This window comes from Podarcis bocagei, assembly GCF_964188305.1.
Source record: "Podarcis bocagei genome assembly, chromosome: 5".
Classification (NCBI taxonomy): Eukaryota; Metazoa; Chordata; class Lepidosauria; order Squamata; family Lacertidae; genus Podarcis; species Podarcis bocagei.
In genome coordinates this window covers 48,400,146-48,421,297 of record NC_138129.1, presented here as the reverse complement: position 1 = coordinate 48,421,297, position 21,152 = coordinate 48,400,146, and the positions used below count along the sequence as shown (strand labels likewise).

General features: G+C 40.1%; 2 protein-coding genes across 10 annotated transcripts in view; one reads left to right on the top strand and one right to left on the bottom strand.

The window, feature by feature from the left end:
- The window catches only part of OARD1 (O-acyl-ADP-ribose deacylase 1), a gene marked incomplete at its 5' end in the record, with an annotated part of 33,913 nt that overhangs the window by 166 nt on the left and 12,595 nt on the right, over positions 1-21,152 (top strand). For 2 of the 9 annotated variants that reach the window (XM_081195918.1, XM_081195914.1), the window contains 4 exons: positions 129-672; positions 2,998-3,142; positions 3,488-3,546; positions 4,844-4,956. In XM_081195918.1, the coding sequence (XP_081052044.1) occupies positions 646-672; positions 2,998-3,142; positions 3,488-3,546; positions 4,844-4,956 (344 nt within the window). The other 7 variants (XM_081195913.1, XM_081195912.1, XM_081195911.1 and 4 more) reach the window with 7 other exon arrangements.
- APOBEC2 (apolipoprotein B mRNA editing enzyme catalytic subunit 2) lies at positions 9,389-19,268 on the bottom strand. The gene is made up of 3 exons (XM_081195894.1): positions 18,905-19,268; positions 11,281-11,828; positions 9,389-9,758 (listed from the first exon to the last, which is right to left on the bottom strand). The coding sequence occupies exons 1-2, from the start codon at positions 19,048-19,050 to the stop codon at positions 11,288-11,290; spliced, it is 687 nt and encodes a 228-aa protein (XP_081052020.1). The 5' UTR covers positions 19,051-19,268; the 3' UTR covers positions 9,389-9,758; positions 11,281-11,287.

Sequence of the window (21,152 nt, the reverse complement as noted above, 5' to 3'; positions counted from 1 at the left end):
TACTTTTAGATAGCTTCTCTACGCATGTGCAGGGCAGGATAATTGCTGTGTCTGTTTCCTATGGTAATTTGTGCTCTGAGGCGACACCATAGAGTTTTCTGCCTAGAAAGGCATACGTGTGGGTAGCTGCCATTTTGTATCTTGCGTTTATAGGAAACTGGAGTGCCTCCCCTCCGCCGGCCAAAACAAGGCTGGAGAGCGACGTTACACGTTTGCCCTTGCACGTTCTCGGTGGCGGACAGCGCCGCTTTTCCCCGGAGGGTGTTAGTAGCTACCGCTTTTGAAACAGGGGAAGGCGTCTTCCGTTGTGGAGACGTCTAATAGCTCAGCATCCGTTAGGGCAGGTAGTGGGAACGGGTCAGGGGGACACTTCCCGCTTTTATTTCGCATTTACCTCAGAAGGCTGTAGGCAGAATAATTATACCGAAACTCTTGGGAGGCTATCTGTGTTTAAAAAAGCCCCCTAAAGTAAAGCCGGGGGGAGAGCCCTTATTTGATAACACCCCCCCCCCAGGGTCTCCGGTACCTCGATTCGTATTTATTGTTTTGGGGCTGCTGTTGCCTGTCATTCCAGTTCGTTTTTCCCATAGGAATTTTCCATTTATTTCCAGTCTTTACACCTGAAGAAATCCTGGAAAGCCCTCGATGCTTATGGCTGCAAAAGGAGAGCGAGTGCGTAGTGGAGTCTTTTTCCCTCCATTTGTTATAATTCAGCAATTCTGTTTTGCTGGTGTTGGTGCCTGCTGTTTTAGTTCTCGTAGCAGGAAAGCGGGGTATCTTTATTGTAATTATGTGCAATCCTATAGTTGTGATGTAAGGAGGCGAAAGTTTAGGTATTTGGTTTTGATGGTATATTAAGCAAATGTATTCTCAAGACTTACAATTTGCTTGGTACGCTACACCTGATAATGAATACAGTACTGGACTCGGTTGTTTCCCTTAACACAGCTTTGCCTCGAAAGCGCCGAGAAAAGGTTCTCCGGTTCACTGGTGCAATTTTGGAGCCGTACCGTTTTGGATCCTGCCTGACAGTGACTGCCACCTAATGGGCTCGTCAGGAAACTGTTCACTCAATTGGCAGTCTTAAATCTAATATAAATAGGCACTTCCCCATGTGTTGAACAAATCCTCTCGTAGTCATTACAGTTGTCTTTCATAGGTGGTGATCAAAAGTATTCTATTCATTTTCTTGTAAGCTTTAGGTTACAGTACAGTAAATGATAGAATAAGTTCAGATCGACACACACAACTATTCACAATCTGACCATTGATTACTATTTTGGAAATGGTTCTCTGTCAGTCATGTTCACCTGTTCTATCCTTGTTGATCCTACACCAAATGTCTTTAATAGAATAAAACACCAAGTATAAAATGGCTGGCATTTTTGCAAGTTAGATTAAAAATGCTACTAATTCTCATTATGCTTCCCTCTAGCTCACTCCTCTTAAAAAACAAAGCAAAACAAAAAACCTGCCTGATAGCTATGTTTGTTTTCAGCCATTTGGCTGAAATTTTTCATTTGGCCTTGCTGCAAATATATCTGCCAGGTTTTCATAATCCACATTTTATAATGTAAATTTAGAAGATTCAGACTCCTTGGAATAGGTATTTGAGTTTTGAATCAGTGTGATCCTAGCTTCCAACTGTGCTTTGGGCGTTTTCCATTTTGGCCCTTATAAGAAATTAATTCTCCCTGATTGTCAGGGACTCAAAAGAAAGCTGTCCAATTCATGTTATTTTCTGCAGATTGAGGCTGCAGTTTGAAGCAAATCCCATTGAGAACAGAGTGGCTTCTGTGTAAACATAATGAGGGTCCGGCTGATAGAGATGCATCTTAGTATGAACAGAAGCTCATGCTTCTTTTGTTGTGAGTTTAGCTTTGTCATTCTTGTAGCTCCCTGTGTGCAGTAGGTCATTAGTTGGAAATTGTCTGCGACTCCCAGCAGGAAATACTGTGTGGTGGTTTTGGAGAGCTTTCATACTGTTGACATTGGCTATATTGCTGACATCGGGCAGCCAGAGGAAGGCTGGCTATTGCTAGTCTTGAAGTTCTTGTACTGATTTTATGTTAGGTAGTACTGCTTCTAAATGAAATCACATAGTTAAAACTTAATTAGTGGCTACTGCATTTATTGTGTAGCTGTATAAAGACTTCTGGGTTTCAGATGAATCAGGGAATGCCCTCCCCATTAAAATGAAGGTTTGCAATTTTATGACTGGAATGTGTTCTAACTTTAAATACCAAGTACTGTACTATTAACTGGTAAATGATATGAGAATACTCCAAGTAAGTTAAATCTATAGAAAGAGATGGATAAATTGATTAGCTATCTCCACGGTATTTATGTGTAACATTTATATGGCTCACAAATAACTTAGAACTCAACAGTAATAGAACTTAATTATGAAGATAAAGTCCTAAGCAGTTATTCTAGTTCTAACCAAGGTTTCTTGTAAGCAACTCCCATTTGTTTCAATGAAGCCTTCAGGTGAGTATAAGTAAATAATACTGAACTCATTGAGAGTTACTTCGGAGTAAATATAGTAGATGTTATTAGATTTCTTATCAACACTTTACCATAAAGTTCCAAGATATGGAAAAGATTGTGCTGCAAACAGATTTCAGAATTCTTTAGTTTTAGCACATACCTAACTATAAATGGGACAGGAATGCATTGATGTGGATACTGGCAGCACAACGCAGTGCATGTTTACTTGGAAGTAAGTTCCACTGCCTTAAGGGGGATTTACTCCTAGGTGAGTGTGCATAGTTCTGAGACTGTAATATTTTGCACTGATAAGAACAAGCCTTAATTATTGTGTTGGGATTTACTTGGAGTAAAAATGCACAGGATCAAAGGAAGGTGTCAGTGACTTAGATGGTGGCACTCTTTGTGATACTGAATTTTGCCTGGTGTTCTGACTCGAATGCTTCTTTCTTTCTTTCTTTCTTTCTTTCTTTCTTTCTTTCTTTCTTTCTTTCTTTTGATCCTCAGATCATGTACATAAAAGGGGATCTTTTTACGTGTCCTGGAACAGATTCCCTTGCTCACTGCATCAGTGAGGATTGTCACATGAGTGCTGGCATAGCTGCCATTTTCAAGAAGAAGTTTGGTGGTGTTCAGGAGCTCTTGAACCAGAGTAAGTAGTTAAGGAAAAATAATGCCTAATGTATAAAAAAAAGAACCTAGGTTCTTAATACAGTTGTACCTTGGAAGTCGAATGGAATCCATTCTGGAAGTCCTTTCAACCTCCAAAATGTTCGGAAACCAAAGTGCAGCTTCTAATTGGCTGTGGGAAGCCAAATCAAATGATATATTGCCTACTTTTTATGCCCTTTATGAATAAATGTGTTGAGATGTGTTTTTGTTTGTATGTATATGTACGCAAGCACACATTGGGGAGTAGGGTGTCAAACTGGGTCTTTGACCCAGGTGACAAAAAACCTAGTTTTGGCTCTGTTAAAGATGTTCTAATTTGTTTTAGAAAAGAAGACTGGAGATGTGGCTGTTCTGCAGAGAGACAATCGATATGTGTACTATCTGGTAAGAGCAGGGCACATGATAAAGGTTTGGGTACATGAACTGATTTTAGCAGGGAGATATCTGTCTGTATTAGTATTTCTGCTTCTTCATTTGTCAGTGAAAGATAAAAACACCCTTATCTTAATGACCTAATCTTGCTGCAATGCAACTTCATCAACAGCTTTCACTTACATAGGCCTTTCATTAAGAGTTCAAGTGCAAACTGTTGCAGAAATTGAAGTTGCTGTTTGAGTGGTGTGTTATTTAGTAAATTTCGGAGTAGTCTGTACCATCCAGTATTCAGATGATCACAAACAATACCTTTGCTTGAAATCTTATTTGAAAACACACAGTGATTCAAGAAGTGGATGTATTCACATTTGTGTTATATCTGTCTGGAGCTAAGTTGGCAACTGTGTTAAATGCAATTTAGCATGATATATTTCTTCCCTTTAAAAATATCTCTTTATATATTACATAGACAATTAGCTGTCTTCTCTTTTTGCTGTTATACTATGCTTCATTAAGAGGTTCCTGGCGGTGTGAAATTTGTTTGTTTATTCAGTTGAATCATATTCTCCAAAAACACTCAGGAGTTGAAATATTTGCTTCCTTGTTTGTAAATTGCATTTGTAATACGAAGTATGGCTGGATTATTCTGTCACATTCTTTCAAAACAGCTATTTACAAATAGGTATCAGCAGCAGTGGCTAAAATTTTGTAACAAAAAAAAGTCTTTTCAAAATATAACTTTGCAGGAGCCTTTAAAAATAAATAAAACAAACATAAATCTGAATATTTACCTGCAGAATCTCAGTGTTTTTAACATCGCACGGACCAGGTTTTAATGTGTGTGTGGCAGCTATAATGCCATTTACACGTCCCACTGACACTGATGCAAATTGCAAGTACTTAATTTTGAGACTGCAACCCAAAGGCCCAGATTTTAGCAAATTTTAACATGTCTCAGTTTGCTAGTCCAAGCAGCCAAATTAATGATCTAGATTCATGTGATCTATGGTTAGTATCAACAGTATTGGTTAGTATCAACAGTTTTGGTTAAAAGTACCTAATAAATGAATGAGGCAACACAATCCTTTAAGTGTCTACTCAGAATTATATCCCACTGAGATCACTAGTCTCAGGTAATTTTGTACAAGATTTCAGCCTAAGACTGCAATCCTAAATAAGCTTACTAGACAGTGGGTCCTATTGAATTCAGTGCAACTTATTCTGAGAAGGCACGTGTCACATGGGATGTAAAGATGCCTAATCAAAAGTATGGCTAATCTGCACTTAACCTTGCACTTGCTTTCAGATTACAAAGAACAAATACTTTCATAAACCTACCTATGGCAATTTACAGAAGAGTCTGGAAGCTATGAAACTCCACTGCGTGGATAATGGCGTAACTTGCATTTCTATGCCCAAGTAAGCAAATTTGATACTGGAAAATTACTGCCACATATTTTGGAATATTCATATGATACATATATCTTATATAGTAAAATTTTATTATTCTTTGGAAAATTTCAAATGCTTTAAAATGTACAGTGGTACCTCAGGTTACAGACACTTCAGGTTACAGACTCCATTAACCCAGAAATAGTACCTCAGGTTAAGAACTTTGCTTCAGGATGAGAACAGAAATTGCATGGCGGTGCGGTGGCAGAGGGAGGCCCCATTAGCTAAAGTGGTACCTCAGGTTAAGAACAGTTTCAGGTTAAGAACGGACCTCCAGAACAAATTAAGTACGTAACCAGAGGTATCACTGTATTCTATATATATTTACAGATGACATAGGTGTGAAAGAAATGACTTTTTCTACTTCGTTTAAGTTTACAATCTAGAAATTATGGAGGAGAAAATGAATATATTTGAGGCCAACGGATAACACTGTGTTTTGGAGCAGATTTATGCTTTTTGAGAAAACTGCTCTGACCACCTCTGAGTTGATAAAAATATTGTGGAAAACAATAGCAATTGTCAGAACCAAAGCCTGGAGTATTATATAGATGATATGCTGAGAAATCTAGACATTAGTAATATTTAGATGATCCAATAATATGTCTGTTTTAGCTTGCTAACTTTCTTGCATTTGAGTACATACTCTGCTGCAGTTTTGAGGGCAACTAGTTATTGATTTTATTTTTTGTTGCATGTGTAAATGGATGTACATCTTGTTCTGATGTTTCATTCAAATCTTGATTTGGTTATTGTTCAGCGGACTTTGTGTTCTCTTTGCATGCCTGTTCCCTCCCTCTCTTTTTAGTTTATGGTGACCTCTAAACTGGGTGTAAGTACTTCCAGTTCAGATTTGGAGACATAATATGGTTTGCAGTAATCATAGTTTGCCTTATATGGATGTTATGGCATACTATCGTTACTGTAAAGCAGGAAGCAAGAGGAAGTCAAAGCATGCAGAAAGAGGAGGAAATGCAGCTGCACATAGCATAGCCCATTCATGATGTCCTGACCATGATTTCTCCATGACCTCAGAACTGGGCACCAATTCATGACTGACAGATCTGGTGTATTCATTTTGTGATGCTATTTGTATGTGAGACTAGTAATAATTCTAACTGGCTTTGCTTGGGAGCAATTATGAGTATTTTGATTAAACGTTATGATGATTCTACAGAATAGCAATTTTTAGGATATTTCTCAAGGGTGAATTGGCAAGAATGAATGTGTGGGAATACTTGGGCATTCTTTATCTTCCAGGATTGGGTGTGGACTTGACCGCCTGGATTGGAATAAAGTTTCAACAGTGCTTGAAGAAGTATTTGAGGATACAGATGTTAGCATTACAGTTTATTCCCTGTAATTATTAGGGCAGTTGCTCTGTTATACTGTTGTAATCTGTGTTTGTGACTGATTTGGAAGAAGATGATGGTATGATCTTGTTTCAGTTTTCTTTACTCTTCCAGACATTTCTCACCATTATTAGTGTCCAAGTATGGACAGTGTTTTGTAGAAATTTACAATTGGATCTTTCAGGGATGTTTATCTAGCCAGCAGATGAGTGTGCTTTACTCAGCAGACAAACTTACAAATTAAAAACAAACAGACATAAAGGCTTTGCATAGATCTGTTTTGGTTAGTGTAGCACTTTCTACTATACAATCCTGTGTTTCAGAATAATGTGAAAACTATGGGACCTCAGTGGTTAACTGTTGCAGGTCTTATATGCTCTGTTTAAAGTACTGTTCTGTAATTAGATTTTCCTATTCTGTGTAAATAAAATACCTTTTCCAAGAATGAGTGAACTGTTTAATTTTGAACTAGAGTTGTATCTCTTTGTGCACATACAAGGTCTGATATGTACATCTACTTCAGGGCTGGATTTAGGTTTGATGAGGCCCTAAGCTACTGAAGGTAATGGGGCCCTTTATATGTCCAGCTGTTCTTTGTCAACAACAAATTGTCGCTGTTTTTTTGTGTTGAATATATACTATATGGTAATTTATGGACCTAATACGTATCTAAAGCCATTTGCACATAACAAAATATGAATTTTATCAAAGTAATTGTTGAACTGAAATACAATTAAGAAGAAGTTTATCTTATAGTTTGAAAATGTACACCCATGGGTTTTGTTTTTTCTTTACATTTTTTTGGATGGCCCAAGAGAGTTGGGCCCTAAGCTATAGTTTGTTTAGCTTATACGTAAATCTAGCACTGATCTACTTCTATTGAAATTATTGGGGTATCCTGCATATTTAAGAGCTCTGTGCATATTGGCATACATGTGGAATTCTGGATCAGTTCCATTTAGTCCATTTGTTTCATAAACCAGATATTGCTGAGCAGCAAAGGAACATATCAATATTAAATAACATGATTAAGCAACTGTAAAAAAATACCTCTTAGCTATCTGACATGGGATTTTTCTAAGTCTTGCCCAAAACTCTACTTCTGCAGCTCTTGTTCTTGCCATATATGGTCAGAGCTTCAAGGTTGCTTCTTGCAGAAAAATAAAAGCTCCTATAGCATATATTAAAATAAATGCTGTTTCCCTTAGATCTGTATGTGCAATAAATATAAGAAGATAGGTATTATCCAATTAGCATATTTCATTAAATTAACTGAATAGTGTGTCTCTGAAAGGATATACCGTATTTTTCGCCCTATAGGATGCACATTTTCCCCTCCAAAAATGAAGGGGAAATGTGTGTGCGTCCTATGGGGCGAATGCAGGCTTTCGCTGAAGCCTGAAGAGCGAGAGGGGTCAGTGCGCACCGACCCCTCTCGCTCTCCAGGCTTCAGGAAGCTCTCCGCAAGCCTTGGGAGCCCGAGGGAGTTCCCGTCGGGCTCCCTAGGCTTGCGGATATCAGCCTGCATCTCGAAGCCTGGGGCGCGCTGCACAGCGCGCCCCGGGCTTCCGTTCCCCGACCTGGTTTGGAGGCTGGCGGTGGGGAGAAGCGCGCTTCTCCCCGCCGCCAGCCCACCAAGCTCAGGGGACAGCGGGGAGGCGGAACGCTGCCATTCCACTGTCCCCCGACCTGGTTTGGTGGCTGGCGGCAGAGAGAAGCGCGCTTCTCCCTGCCGCCAGCCCCACAAGCTCGGGGGACAGCAGGGAGGCACAGCGCACCTTCCCGCTGTCCCCCGACCTGGTTTGGAGGCTGGCGGGAGGACAGTGGGATGGCGGCGCTGCGCCTTCCCGCTGTTCCCCGACCTGGTTTGGGCTTCAGGCAGATATCTGCAAGGCGTGGGAGCCCGGCAGGAAGTCGCGCCGGTCTCCCAAGGCTTGCAGAGAGCTGCCTGTTCTGGCGGCTGGGGTCGGGGGAAGCTGGGGCTTCCCCCGCCCCAGCCCCGCGCCTGGGGGGGGGGAAATAATTTTTTTTCTTTATTCCCCCCCTAACTAGGTGCGTCCTATGGGCCGGTGCGCCCTATGGGGCGAAAAATACAGTAGGTACCAGAAGACAGAAATTGTGCAAAAATAAAGAAACGCTCTGGGAGCAAATTTTTCATTTCCCCATATGTTTAATGTGGAGAATCTGTCACTACTGTGGTCCTTTTGTTGAAATCATCAATATCCCTTTTATGTGATCTTCACATATTTGTATCACAGAGCATTTTCAGTACAGTGATCTTGGAAGGGAACTTGTAAATCTTTATTAATTGCTTTATTAACTAAGAGGTCTATGCCAGTGGTTCCCGAACTAATTTTCTCATGGACCACGTGAAAATCTCAGAGGGTCTTGGTGAACCACTTGCGGTAATATTTTTTTTGCCTGTTGTAGCACACTGTGCTAGATGCAGTATGCATTTTAATCGTATTTTTACAGATACATCATGGGCCATCTGAATGAAGCTTGCAGAACACTGGTTCCACAGTTTGAGAACCCCTGGTTTATGCTATTACACATTTCTCATCATATTGTAATACATTCTGTGATCTAGCGAACCCCTTTAGGCAGATGCAAAGGTTTATGTAGGTCTACCAGAATTTTGGCACCCCTCTCTCCTATGAGCTGTTCCTTGCTTTGCTTCAGAGGTACATCAGATGTTTCCCCAAATTGGAGCTGGTATGGAAGAATGGCCATGCTGAAAAGAAGGACTCAAGCTGCCACATGTTTCTGGATTAGGACCATTGTTTTTTACCTTTGGGGCAGCAATCCTATACCACTTTACTTGAAAGTAAATTCCATTGAATGTAATGGGATTTCCTGCTGGGTAGACATGTAAGGAAGCCGACTGTTCAAACAAGTGAATCTGCAGAGTGTATAGCAAGATTTGGGCATAATTCTAAGTGAATTCTAAGTGAATTGTCAGATAGCAAGTGGCTGAATAGCAGGACTTACGTATACTTATTTTATGCTCTCTTAAAGGAGATCTGAAATGATAAAAGAGTACCACATTTGCTAAACTTATTTAATTTGCATTATTGTTTTGGTAAGGAGCTCTTTGGTGTGGTTTGACTTCTTTGCTTAAAGTTTTCAGTGATGAAAAGCTTTGCACTGCAGATTGTTAACTTCATTCCATATCATAATGCTTTTTCCTCCCATGTGACCAGCAGCACTGCAGGTTTATATATTTCAAACAACCAAATGCCTACATGCAGCATAATAAATGTATTTTTAGTCAGCAAGGCGACATGTCAGCCAGAGACTTGTGGTGTTGTTTTTCTTTTTCAAAGCAGCTCTGGAGGACTGAAGGGGGAGTCCCAGATGTCAGAGTATATCATGTTTGTCTCTCCATAGGGTTGGCAAACTTCACACACACTGGCCCTGGGGAGAGAAAGGGAGACTTGAGTTGCTTTTCTCAAATGTACGGGGCTTTATTGCTCAAAATAACCAATGCCTCACCAGTTTGTTCTTCTTGAATAATAGACAAAATGATATAAAATAGCTCTCCTTTAGCTTGGGGTGGGGTGTTTTCCAGATGTTTTTCTTCACCCCTTGCCAAGTTCCTAGCATAAATTCCATGTGGCACATCTTGCGTTTTAGAATAAGGTTTTGTCTTAGAATGGGGTGCCTAAGATTCCTGTTGACATTTTATATGGAAGCTGGTATAGGACTTTGATTGTATACTGATGAGGTTCCAGATGAGGTTTGCTGTAATGTCATGTGCCTGCTTTATTAGCATTTGTTTTCCATAATATTTTAATCTGTTTTCTTCAATGCCTGTTTTAAATAGATGGGATTCAAAGTAATGAATCTGAACTGCAGGAAAAATAATGTCTTTTGAAGTATGCCTCTAGAACTTGTTTGTTGTATATTGTGATGTATAATATAATAAGATTACCTGTTCCGACAGAGCAGCAGATACAGCCCAGGGGATGGGGCCATAACTTATTGGTAGAGCACATATTTTGCATGCAGCAGGTCCCAGGGCTCCTCTAGAAAACCTATTTATTGAGCATTCATTCTGATTTGATGGCACAAAGCTAACATGGAGCTTAGGCTATGTTTGTTCTCTTTTGAACATTAGTTCTGCTTTGCTTCTGGGTTGGTTATACGATTGTGAGTATTCATCCTGAACTGCTTATAGGTGTTTATATATCTTCCTGTTTCTCATTCATTCATCCAAGATTTTTCAGTGCGTTTCCAACTGCAAAAAGTGTTTTTTATGTGGATTTGTCACATTTGGGTGACACAGTGTATTAATCCACTTTAATTGCACAAGCCTAAATTTTCAGTATGTGCTTGAATCCCTTCTGCAAAATAGTGATGGTCTGGAGGCATGCCCAGTTATAATCCCTGGCATCTCTAGGTAGAGCTGGGAAAGGCTCTTATTTGAAATCTTGGGGAGCCACTGCAAGTCATTGTAGGCCAAGGTCCTCTGGCCCACCATATGTTGTTAGATTCCAGTTCCCATAATCTCTGGCTGTTGGCTATGCTGGCTGGTGGTGTTGGGAGTGCAACAACATCTGAAGAGTCACAGGTTGAGATGTTTTGAAGCCAACTTCCTGTTCAGATGCTACACTCAGGGCACCTGCAAAAACTTCTGCCATGTGGCAAGGCAGTTGGTCTTCCACCTATGCACAGGAGCTGTGTAGTTTATCTGCCATACAGAAATAGTTTTGATAGGCATCTAGACCTCTCATGGAGCTTATGAAATAGACTTCAGTATGGCTCTTCTGAAAAGGGGAAAATTAAAAAAATGTCTCCAGCTCTTTGCTTTATCTTATTAACATTGGATAGAACAAAATGTATCTTTTTCATGAGTTAGATGGTCGGAGAAACTACTCTAAAAAGGAGAAAGCTTTTTGAAATTAGTTTTCAGAATTCATTACGGTACTGTACTTACTTGAACCTCAGTGCAAAACTTCAGCAAGCTTTTCTTCATAATATAGGAAGTTCTCTTGAATGTCCTCCCAGGGTGTAAATGCCTTAGGTTCCTCACCTTCCTCCTGCTCTACAAAATTCTTCCATACATACTCAAAGTCTTGAGGCTTCATGATTCTCATTTTACAGCCAGCTGCCTTCAATTTCTTCAGAGCAGCTTGGATGTCAGGCTCTTCCCACATGAAGAGACGGCCCACTGCAATGGAGAGCTTCAGGTTCTTGTTCTTCTTCAGTGCCTTAGTTATCTGCTCAGCGCAGCCGACGCAGGGGCTAGAAGAGACATACCAGGTAACATTGTAGCGTAGGCCAGATTCACACGTAGGCAAGATGGTATTGAAGAAGGCATCTTCTGCATGGGCTGCTGCATGTTCATCCTCCAGATAGCCCCGTAAGGTTTTTGACTCCTTGCCTTGAATCTCTATGATGTAGCACAGGAAGGTCTTGTTCCGGCCTGAACTGTATTCTACATTCTTGAACTGGAACTTGAAAAAGAAGGCTGGAAGCCGTTCCCTGTATAAAAGAGTGAAAGAAAGCCTCAGTGTTACACACCTAATAACACACAACCTCCTTCATCCATTAATTTCAGTTATTGGTGGTGTTAAGGTAATTTTGTAACCATGCTATTCCCTTTAAGGCCTGAGACATAGAAGAATTGGGCAATGACTAAATTTCCTGAAGATACAGTATTTAATTCCATGTTCAAGTAATTTGGAGGTTTATGGTAGAAGTTGGTGAAAAAACTTTGGTATAACCACAAGGGAGTTGCTATTGGAATTGGGGAAAAGTTGGAGGAAATAAGTCGTCAGATGTTTCCAGCTTAGAGGGCAGGTTGTGTTTGCATCAGCTGTTTTTCAAGTAATCTGTTGCTGATATACACAAGCTAATTTTCCCTTTTGTGGTTTTAAAATGATTTGAAAGTAAGTATCTACAAACTATTAGTGAGCTATTCACTTGCCTGCTCCATTTTTCTATATTCATTTAAATCTACTGGTTATTAAGATTTTTCGCTTCTTCCTTTACTTTTCTAGCTCCTTTCTTGTATCCAAGATGCCTCATCTTGAATTACTCTTGGTGTAATGCACACAAGTTAGCACTTAATCCCAGTACATATTTTCTTCTCTCCCTCCACCCCATAGTGAGATTTGTACCTCTAAGAAAGAACCTTCTCTGACCTTTTTATGCAGCAAGCTTAAGTTCAGACTCTGATTGACTCATAGATGGGTCAAGATTTGGAATCTTCCATGATAGTTGCCTTGTAGAAGCTAGTTATTCTGTTGTGTGGGATTCAGCTCAAAATGTAAATCAATCAATTTCTCTTTAAGGTGCCATTGTTTGGTTTGTTAGTTTACCACAGGAAAGACAGTACAGCATCTTTTATGGAATTGCTCAGGTTCACTGGCTTCAAAGCAAGGATAATTTAACATGCAAAATGAATGGCAATTTTTTAGGTAGCATTAGGGTATACTAGGGGTTGCAGGCTGATATGGTGGGCTTCAACTCCTATCATCTCTGATCACTACTCAAGGTGGCTGGAAGTGATTAAAGTTGTAGTCCACAGTATTTGGAGAGTGCTAGATTGGCTACCACCTAGATTTTCTTGGATTTTAAGTGCCCGGTACACCCATGAAAACTGTTTGCTCATTGTGGATGCCAATATAGCTGCACTGTTTGATGTAGTGCTTATCTCTATAGTGTCTGCTATGTTCTGCCTAATTGCACATAAGTGCAGAGTGCATATTCCAGTGTGTGTGGATTCTAAACTCGGTGCTGGAAAATATCTTGCCTCAAGGCTTTGAAGCCTCTGTCCTTAGCAATCAAAAATTGTAGCAGATTGCTCGTGCCCCCTGCAGCTCTGAAACGCTTAGTTATTCATCACTGAAAGGGCAAGGGGAAAAGAAACCACACGTCCCATAAATCAGCACATACGCGCACGTCTGTGACATAGTTGCCTTTCAAGCTATCTTGTGTGCTGTTCAACTTGCCCCTAACAATAGCTGTTCTCTTCTAATCTAATAGTGATTCAGAATGCTCAAGGGACTTCTACAACACATTAAAATTCATAGTTCATTGCAGTTCTGAGGCTAGAAGGGACATAATAGCTGGCTGACTGACTTACTCCCCCAATTTGCTATGTGAGGTTAATTATTTCTTTCTTTATTGCACATTTCTGTTCATTTAAAGAGGACTGAGCATATTATATATGTGAGTGTTGGGAAATACATATATCCACGTTTTACCAGTGAAGAAAATGAGCTATATAAATCTTACTGCATTGGATGACTCCTTGAAACTAGAAACTAAACATTTGGATATTTAAAGCTCTGTTGTAAACGTAGTTAAATCCTCTCTGTGTTACCTTGTCCCCTTACAGAAGTACTTTTTAAGTTATTCCCATGCAAGGAATACTTGTGGAAAACATTGGAATTGAAATTCCAAGTTGATTTATGAGGTAGTGCTGGTGAATTTATTGTCCTTAAGATATCTCCTTAAAAAAATATCTCATTGATCTGCGGTTCTAATATTTAAATGCTGTGTATTACTTCTACAAGATGAGTCTGGAAGCACTCTCTTAGATTATGGTGATGTGCAGCAACCCACTGTAATAGGCCCTATTATTTTGTTTATATAATTTTCTAGCTTAACTCCATTTGTGAAATTGTCTGAGAAACTAGTAATGTAAGAGCCAGTATGATGTAAGAGTGTCAGATTATGACTTGGGGAGATCTAGGTTCAAATCACTATTCAGCTGTGAAGCGCACAATTTCTTAGCTTAACCTATTTCACTGGCTTGTTGTAAGGACAAAGCTCTGTGTGTATGGAACTGATTGAACACTGTGAAGAGCCAAACAACGTGCTGCTTGCTGTCTTGAGGGACTTTGGAGCCACAGTATCAGGTATCCTCATGATCATGACAGCAGTCTGCCACTGCCAAAGAGAAGAGAGCAGGATTTGCACTTTGTGTTATTCCATCCTTTGGGCTGAAGCTATTTGTCTGATGGTTTAATTTCCATTGCAGAAGGATGCAGTGCAAATTAATGTATCTGTAGGAGTCTCATGAAATGTACATGGCAGCTTTAGGAAGAGTTAGAACACTATAGAAAGGGATAAGAGGATATTCTTAATTATAAAGATTGGTCAGATTCTCAGTGCAGGTTCCACAGCTGCTGCACCTGTTAAGGAACAGCATCAAAAAAACTTGGCAAGACACTGTGAAGCTTTTCTAATCTACAAATGGCAATTGAAATGCTTGAACTGCCATGGGATAATTAGGCAGAAATGCTGGTATGTTTGGTGTTTTTAATCCCCTCATTAGCTAGATGACTGGCTTCATCAGACTGAAGCTTATAAATAAATAGGAAATTTGATCTGAGATTTCTCTTTGCAGCTGCAGGGGTTATGTTGTCTTAGAGCGCAAGATATTTAAAGAATAAAAATTCTGAAGGAAAATGCCCTGCTTGTTTGGCTGCAGATATTCAAAGCTTTGATGAGACCACTGAATTCATAGTGTATCCTCTTATATTTGGTGCATGCAGACTAAGCATGTGCTTGGGTACCATCAAAGAAGGGGCACAAAAACAGAATTTTTTAAAATAAAGAATTTGACATATGACATTTTTTTTTAAAAAAAAGGTAGACATCATGGGGAAAATCAGGCATTTATTAGACTTTCTTGCATCCACTCCACATTCTTCCCCCATTTTTCTGTTTTATTTTTTATTCCTTATCACCACCTAAACCAGGGGGCATAACAAAGATCAAAATAATGCAAGGAAATAAGATCCCATCATATGTTGCAATAAATCTATGTTTTATTTTTGATGTTTTTTGAGTTCTGTGTACCGGTACTTGATTATATTTTTTCCTTACAGACACACACATGTGGGTGGGGGGATGTGGTTTAGTATCCTTATGTTGAAATACATATGGGGGCACTAATTTTTTCAGTGCATAGGGTCTCTAACGGTTTTAATCCAGCCCTGCTTGTATTGCCTAACCTTACCCATGGAAAGCAGTTAATTGAACTTAGAACTGGTTTCAAATTTCAGCTCACTATGAACTCCTTTGATCTTAGGCAAATAATACTTTTTTACCTTCTGCTTCTCATTTGACAGAGATGAGAAGAACTTTGGAGGTACCAATTGCAGTTCATATGAATACAGTGGTGCCTCGCAAGACGAAAAGAATTCGTTCCGCGAGTCTTTTTGTCTTGCGATGTTTTTCGTCTTGCAAAGCACGGTCCGTCGCAACTGCGCCTCTTCAAGCGGCTTTTAAAAAAAAGCGCAAGACGTTTTCGTCTTGCAAAGCAAGCCCATAGGGAAATTCGTCTAGCGAAGCAACGCAAAACCAAAAACCCCTTTCGTCTAGCGAGTTTTTCATCTTGCGAGGCGTTCGTCTTCCGGGGCACCACTGTATGTCACCAGTGTATATTTTCTCTGCAAGCCTGTTTTGTTTCAAACCTATATTCATTTTCTTAAAAAAAGTTGAAATTGAGCCTACTAAAGCCTAAAAATCAGCAACAATAAATTCTTTGGAAAGAATGCTTAAATATTGTAATACTAAGTGGCAGTATCGCTATCTGAGCCTGTGAACACGGATCTCTCTCTGAAAGACTGGGCATGCTACAAGATAGTAGTTTAAATTATACTGGCAGAATGCCTCACCTCATGCAAAGGCATGATTCTACCTAGCAAAAGCATTACAATAAGTTACAAACAATGAGCATCTTCAGAACAGAATATGAAGGTTTTAGTATTCGGCTTTATAGCTTTGGATATGTGACCTTGCTCCAGTGAATTTCTATTGCTAGTGTATGAAGTCGTGTATATGTGATGTTGGCACAATCCACATCCAACCTGTAGCTTCCTGAGGAATGCTGCTGTTTGATGTCTTCATTCAAACCAGCTTCCATCTGTCCAGTTTGGAAATGTAAGCCACATTCCCTTGGTTAAACTGAAATATTTACATTTTAGACAGCCATTATGCATGTGCCGATGACAGCACACGAGCAGCTTCATGAATAGGAGTTCCAGGGTTGGGTGGGTTGCAGGCATGGGGAAGCCAAGCAGGCAGTGGGCACCAGGTGAAGACATCCCTGCCCATCTCTGGTATGTACATCAATGAGCAAGTGCAACTTGAAACACAGCAGGGCAAAGCAGCCTTGCTACATTTTAAGCTGCTAATGTGTAAATTGCCAGAGTTCCTCATTGTTTAGTCAAGACCTACTACCTGATCCTTTTAATTGAAGATGCCAGGAATTGAAGCTAAGACATTATGGATGCAAATGCCCTCTAGACTGCCACTGAATTACACACTATCCCTTCTCTGCACTGGAGTGGGATTACTGTGCAGATCTGTTAGAACATCTTTGGTTTGGACTAGATGGAATTGTTGGTGTTCATTCTTACAAAACTGAGGTTATAGCTAGAGCTGAAATAGTGTATCCTGGTTTTTGTAGTACAGCAGTAGTAGTAGTAACAATAATAATGTCCATCTCAACAGCATTATTATTTTTAATAATCCAGTATTTGCACACAGCTATAGTGCTGTGGTGCAGTGTCATACTAGGAGTGTCAAGATCTAGATCTAAATCCCCACTTTGCCATGAAGCTTACTGTGTGTGAGCCTGAGCTAGTCATTGTAAACCTAACCTACCTCATGGAATTGATGTGAAGATAAAATGAGCAGTCATGTACACCGCCTTGAGCTCCTTTGAAGAAAGACTGTGTATAAATGTCAGAAATACAATAACACTGCCCGTTCCCAACTCCCCAGAGGTCCATGGTTCAATTGCCGTTTTAGTAAAGCTATCAGAACTATTTGCTTTGTGTCACAATCAACTGATAAACAATTGGAATAATAGAATTGTAGAGTTGGAAGGAATCCTGAGGATCATCTAGTCCAAATCCCTGCAATGCAGGGGTGTGCAGCTGTCCCATACGGGGATCAAACCTGCAACCTTGGCGGTATCAGCACCAAGCTCTAACCAGCTGAGCTACCCAGGCTGAGAGACATGAGACACATATGGTAGCATGAAGCTGCTGTTGTTATTGATAAGTAAATTTATATACCATTTAATGCCAAATAGGCTTCTAAGTAGTTTGCATAAAAATCAGTTGTTCAAGTATTAAAATATGTATAAGCATTCAAAATTAAAATACACAATAAAACGATATAATTGAAACATTAAAATAAAAACATCCATAACTGAAAGATCAAAGACATGCCTCTGTAAACAGTTGTGTCTTTAATATATGCACCATGATCCTTTATGGCACAATCAAGTGCATGTCTGCTCAGAAGTTAGCTCCAATGGGACTGCCAGGTAAGAGTGTAAAGTAGGATTACAGCCTTGGGACCTAATCCCAAATAATTCAGCAATTAGTGGTGTCAAAAGTTTATATTTACAGTTTCTCTTGCTGCTATTTCTGGTAGAGACCAAGGAATGAATAACATTTAGTCCTTAAACCATAGCTCCACCCAGAAGTGGCTTAACTCCATATAATAGAATGAGATGGTAATACTCATCAAAAGAGCATAAGTGTATGAAACTTGCAACCAGGAGCCACCTAGACTCTGGATGGTAACAAAGCATTGTCTTGGGGATTAGCACCTTGCCCTATTCATCTGCATTTAGTTGGGTGGGCCTCATTCTTTTCCTCTGCAACACCAGTACAGAGCATAGCGTAAAACAGCATTTCAAACTCAAATTGCTAGCTAAGCTATTATTACTGCAAATTCAGATCCTTGTTTTACAGTTTATGACCACTTTTGATTTGTTTTGGGAACTGACTATCGTGGCATAGAGATCATGGTAAGAGGATAAAGGTGTGTAATATTGATGAATTCCTCACTACATATTGTAGTTGAAGTCTTAAGTATCACACTTATATGGTACTGTGATAAATATTATTAATGCTTAAAGACAGTGGCTCAAAAGGTTTTTCTAGATGAATCAATCTCTATGATTAAAGATTTTCTGATTGCATTATATGCCTGCTGTATTGTATAAAAACCCGTTAGATCTCTCAGATGACTTAGCGTTCACCTCTGCTGTTGGTCTTTTTAAACAATTTGATTTTATCTGCCTAGATACGAGCCAAAAATTGCAGCTATAACTCTCCGTTTCAGAGTTGGAATAGATGCAAAGTCCCTCTAGTCCTACTCAGAAAGTTTCCTCTTTTTTCATTTTAATGAGGCTGCATATGTGGAAAAGGTTAACCAAATGCATGACATTCTTGCTGTCTCGTGGGAGGGCACACAGCCAGCAACCTCTTGCAATATGATTAAGCCCACAGGTGAGCATTTCCCCCACTGAGGGACAATAACAGTTTCAGTGCCATAAATGATAATCGTAAAATAAATACTTGCTGTGAGTTCATCCTGCTTGAATAACATTTAAATCTCTGTATTAGAAGCTTAGAAATAATATGGGTCGTTCAGAGCAGTAAAACCTTGAACCTGGGGCAGACCCCTTTTTTTAAAAAAACAAAACCCTGCAAACATTGCGGCGGCCAACTTCTGCAAAAATATTTTTGTCTTCTGTGTTTTTTGCTGCCATTGAGTATGAGATAAAACAGACCTCTTACCCTGTTACAATTTCGAAGGGTGGCAGTTCCTCCAGCTCCTGTGGCTTTTCGGCCTCCTCTGCATTCTCTGCGTTTTCTGCGTTCTCTGCATTTTCAGCCTTTTCGCCATTCTGGGAGGCTTGCGGCTGCTCCTGCTTCTCAGCCATCCTGTTGCAGTGGATGTCCAAAGGCTACAGCGGGGCCAAGAGCTGTGCTTAGGCTTCAGATGCAGAAATGTGACAGGAGGTGGTGGTGGGGAGAGCTGGAAGTTCCAGCCCTAGACACAGTTGTCAGGAGCTATATATGGAATGGCAGCAACGACAGGGTTGGGTGCAGGCTAGGATGACTCCAGCACTCTCGGATGTCACCTCTTCACTTTCACTCTGGCTGTGGCCTCTCCCTTGCCTCCCTTTTATATTTTAAGTATGAAGTGACGAGTTCAGTGTGGGCGGATGATGGATGGAAAATCCTGAATGCAGAAGTAACCTATTTATCCACAGCCATGACGGAAAACTGGCTTCAAGCAAGGCTGGTCACTGACCAGTGTCCCTGGACAGTACGCCCTCCTCCTGCCCTTGAGGGACCACCGTTCCAGACTAGACAGGAGGAGGAAGGCACAATGCCATTGTTAGCTTTTTTAAAAAATGGACTGGTTGTTGAGCCAAAGATCGATGGGGCCTTTTGTTGAAACCTTTACATACATATGAAAATTGTATCTCTTAAAATGCCTGTTTTCATAGGGCAGGGATGCCTTCCATACATTATTGGACTGCAACTCCCATTAGCCCAAGGCAGCATGGCCAGTAGCAAGGAATGAAGGGAGACGTGACCCTACAGATGCTGTTAAAGTTAGCTACCTCTGCCCTAGGGAATATACTGAAAAACAGACTGAAAGTTGTTTGGAATCAGCACCACATACCAAAAGTATGTTGGGGGAGATGTTCTGCTAGCGCAAAATAATCTGAATGATTGAAGTTGTTCTCAAACCTGAGAGTAAACCCATTGTACAGGGTTTGCCTTTTGTTGAGGAGCTATGAAGTTTCCAATACACTGGAATATGATAGCATTAGTTAATAAGGAATATATAGGAGAAGTATTATGTCTTTTAGGTGGCTGCTTTTTCTTCTTCACAGTCAGTCTATCTAGAGATGTTTTGCTAAGGTGGAATTGCAGTGAGGGGACTAGGACCAATACTGCCTTGGTGCAATTTGATATTTAAAAAATGAATGTAGATTGGGGCAAAGGGAAATGATACTGATGATGATGAGTTGAGAATAGGAGCCTGCTTGAGGCAGGGAATACGCAGCTGGTTTTGAACAAGTATAAAAATGGCTAATTTTTTTGAACCCAGTGGTTTTGGGTCCAGATCAGGAGGAAGTGATGTGAAATGTGCAGATTTTGCCTATTGGAGGTCAGTAAGCTGTACATGCATTCTGAAAAAATATATAGCTTGCCTACAAGCTAGTTTGACCTGCAAAAGTTTGGGATGTCTGCATTGCTCTGCCCTGAGCTATCCAAAACTTCCTGAGGATGGAGATTGCCTTGAATACCTTTCATGTAGAATTTAGACTATAAAGATTGAAAAATTCCAACATACATTTTTATAATAACACATTAATAATGCAAGACAATATTTGAAATAAGTTCATGCTGGATTTTATTTAACAGTTAACTATACGTTTCGCTCTCTTACATTTTTATTTCTCCCTACCCCCCAGTATGTTTTGTTGGGAACCCCACAGGAGCTCCCCAGTGTCCAAAACCCTTTTCAACTCTCCAGTGTTTGACAAATGTGCTTCAACAAATCAAGTTTTCCTGCACAGTATAAGTATTTGAGAATATGTATTCCTCACATTCACACTTCACAATTTATGAACATAGTATGAAAAGTGGAGCTATCAACAGGGAGCAGCTTTGCACTAGCAGAAAGCATTTCTGCTCTTGCAAGGCTAGGCATTCTGTTTTCACTGACCTGTCCCTATCTACTGCAGCCACTTCTCTCCCTGCTCCAAGCTGCTCCTGAGAGGTGGGGGGGGGGGGCCCTCCAGAACAATATGTATCATGATGCAGAGTGTTGCAGAAGATCGGAGGATTCGTGAAAAATGGGTGGATGCACAGAAGTGCTTTCTACTTGCACAAAGCAGCCAAAGGCATTATTGGACATATGATATAGAACCCAGCATCTTTAGAGATTTTTGCTGCTTTAAAAAGTTGTGCTGCTTCTTTAAGAACAACAAAATTCCATTCATACCTATATGAGATTTCCGCC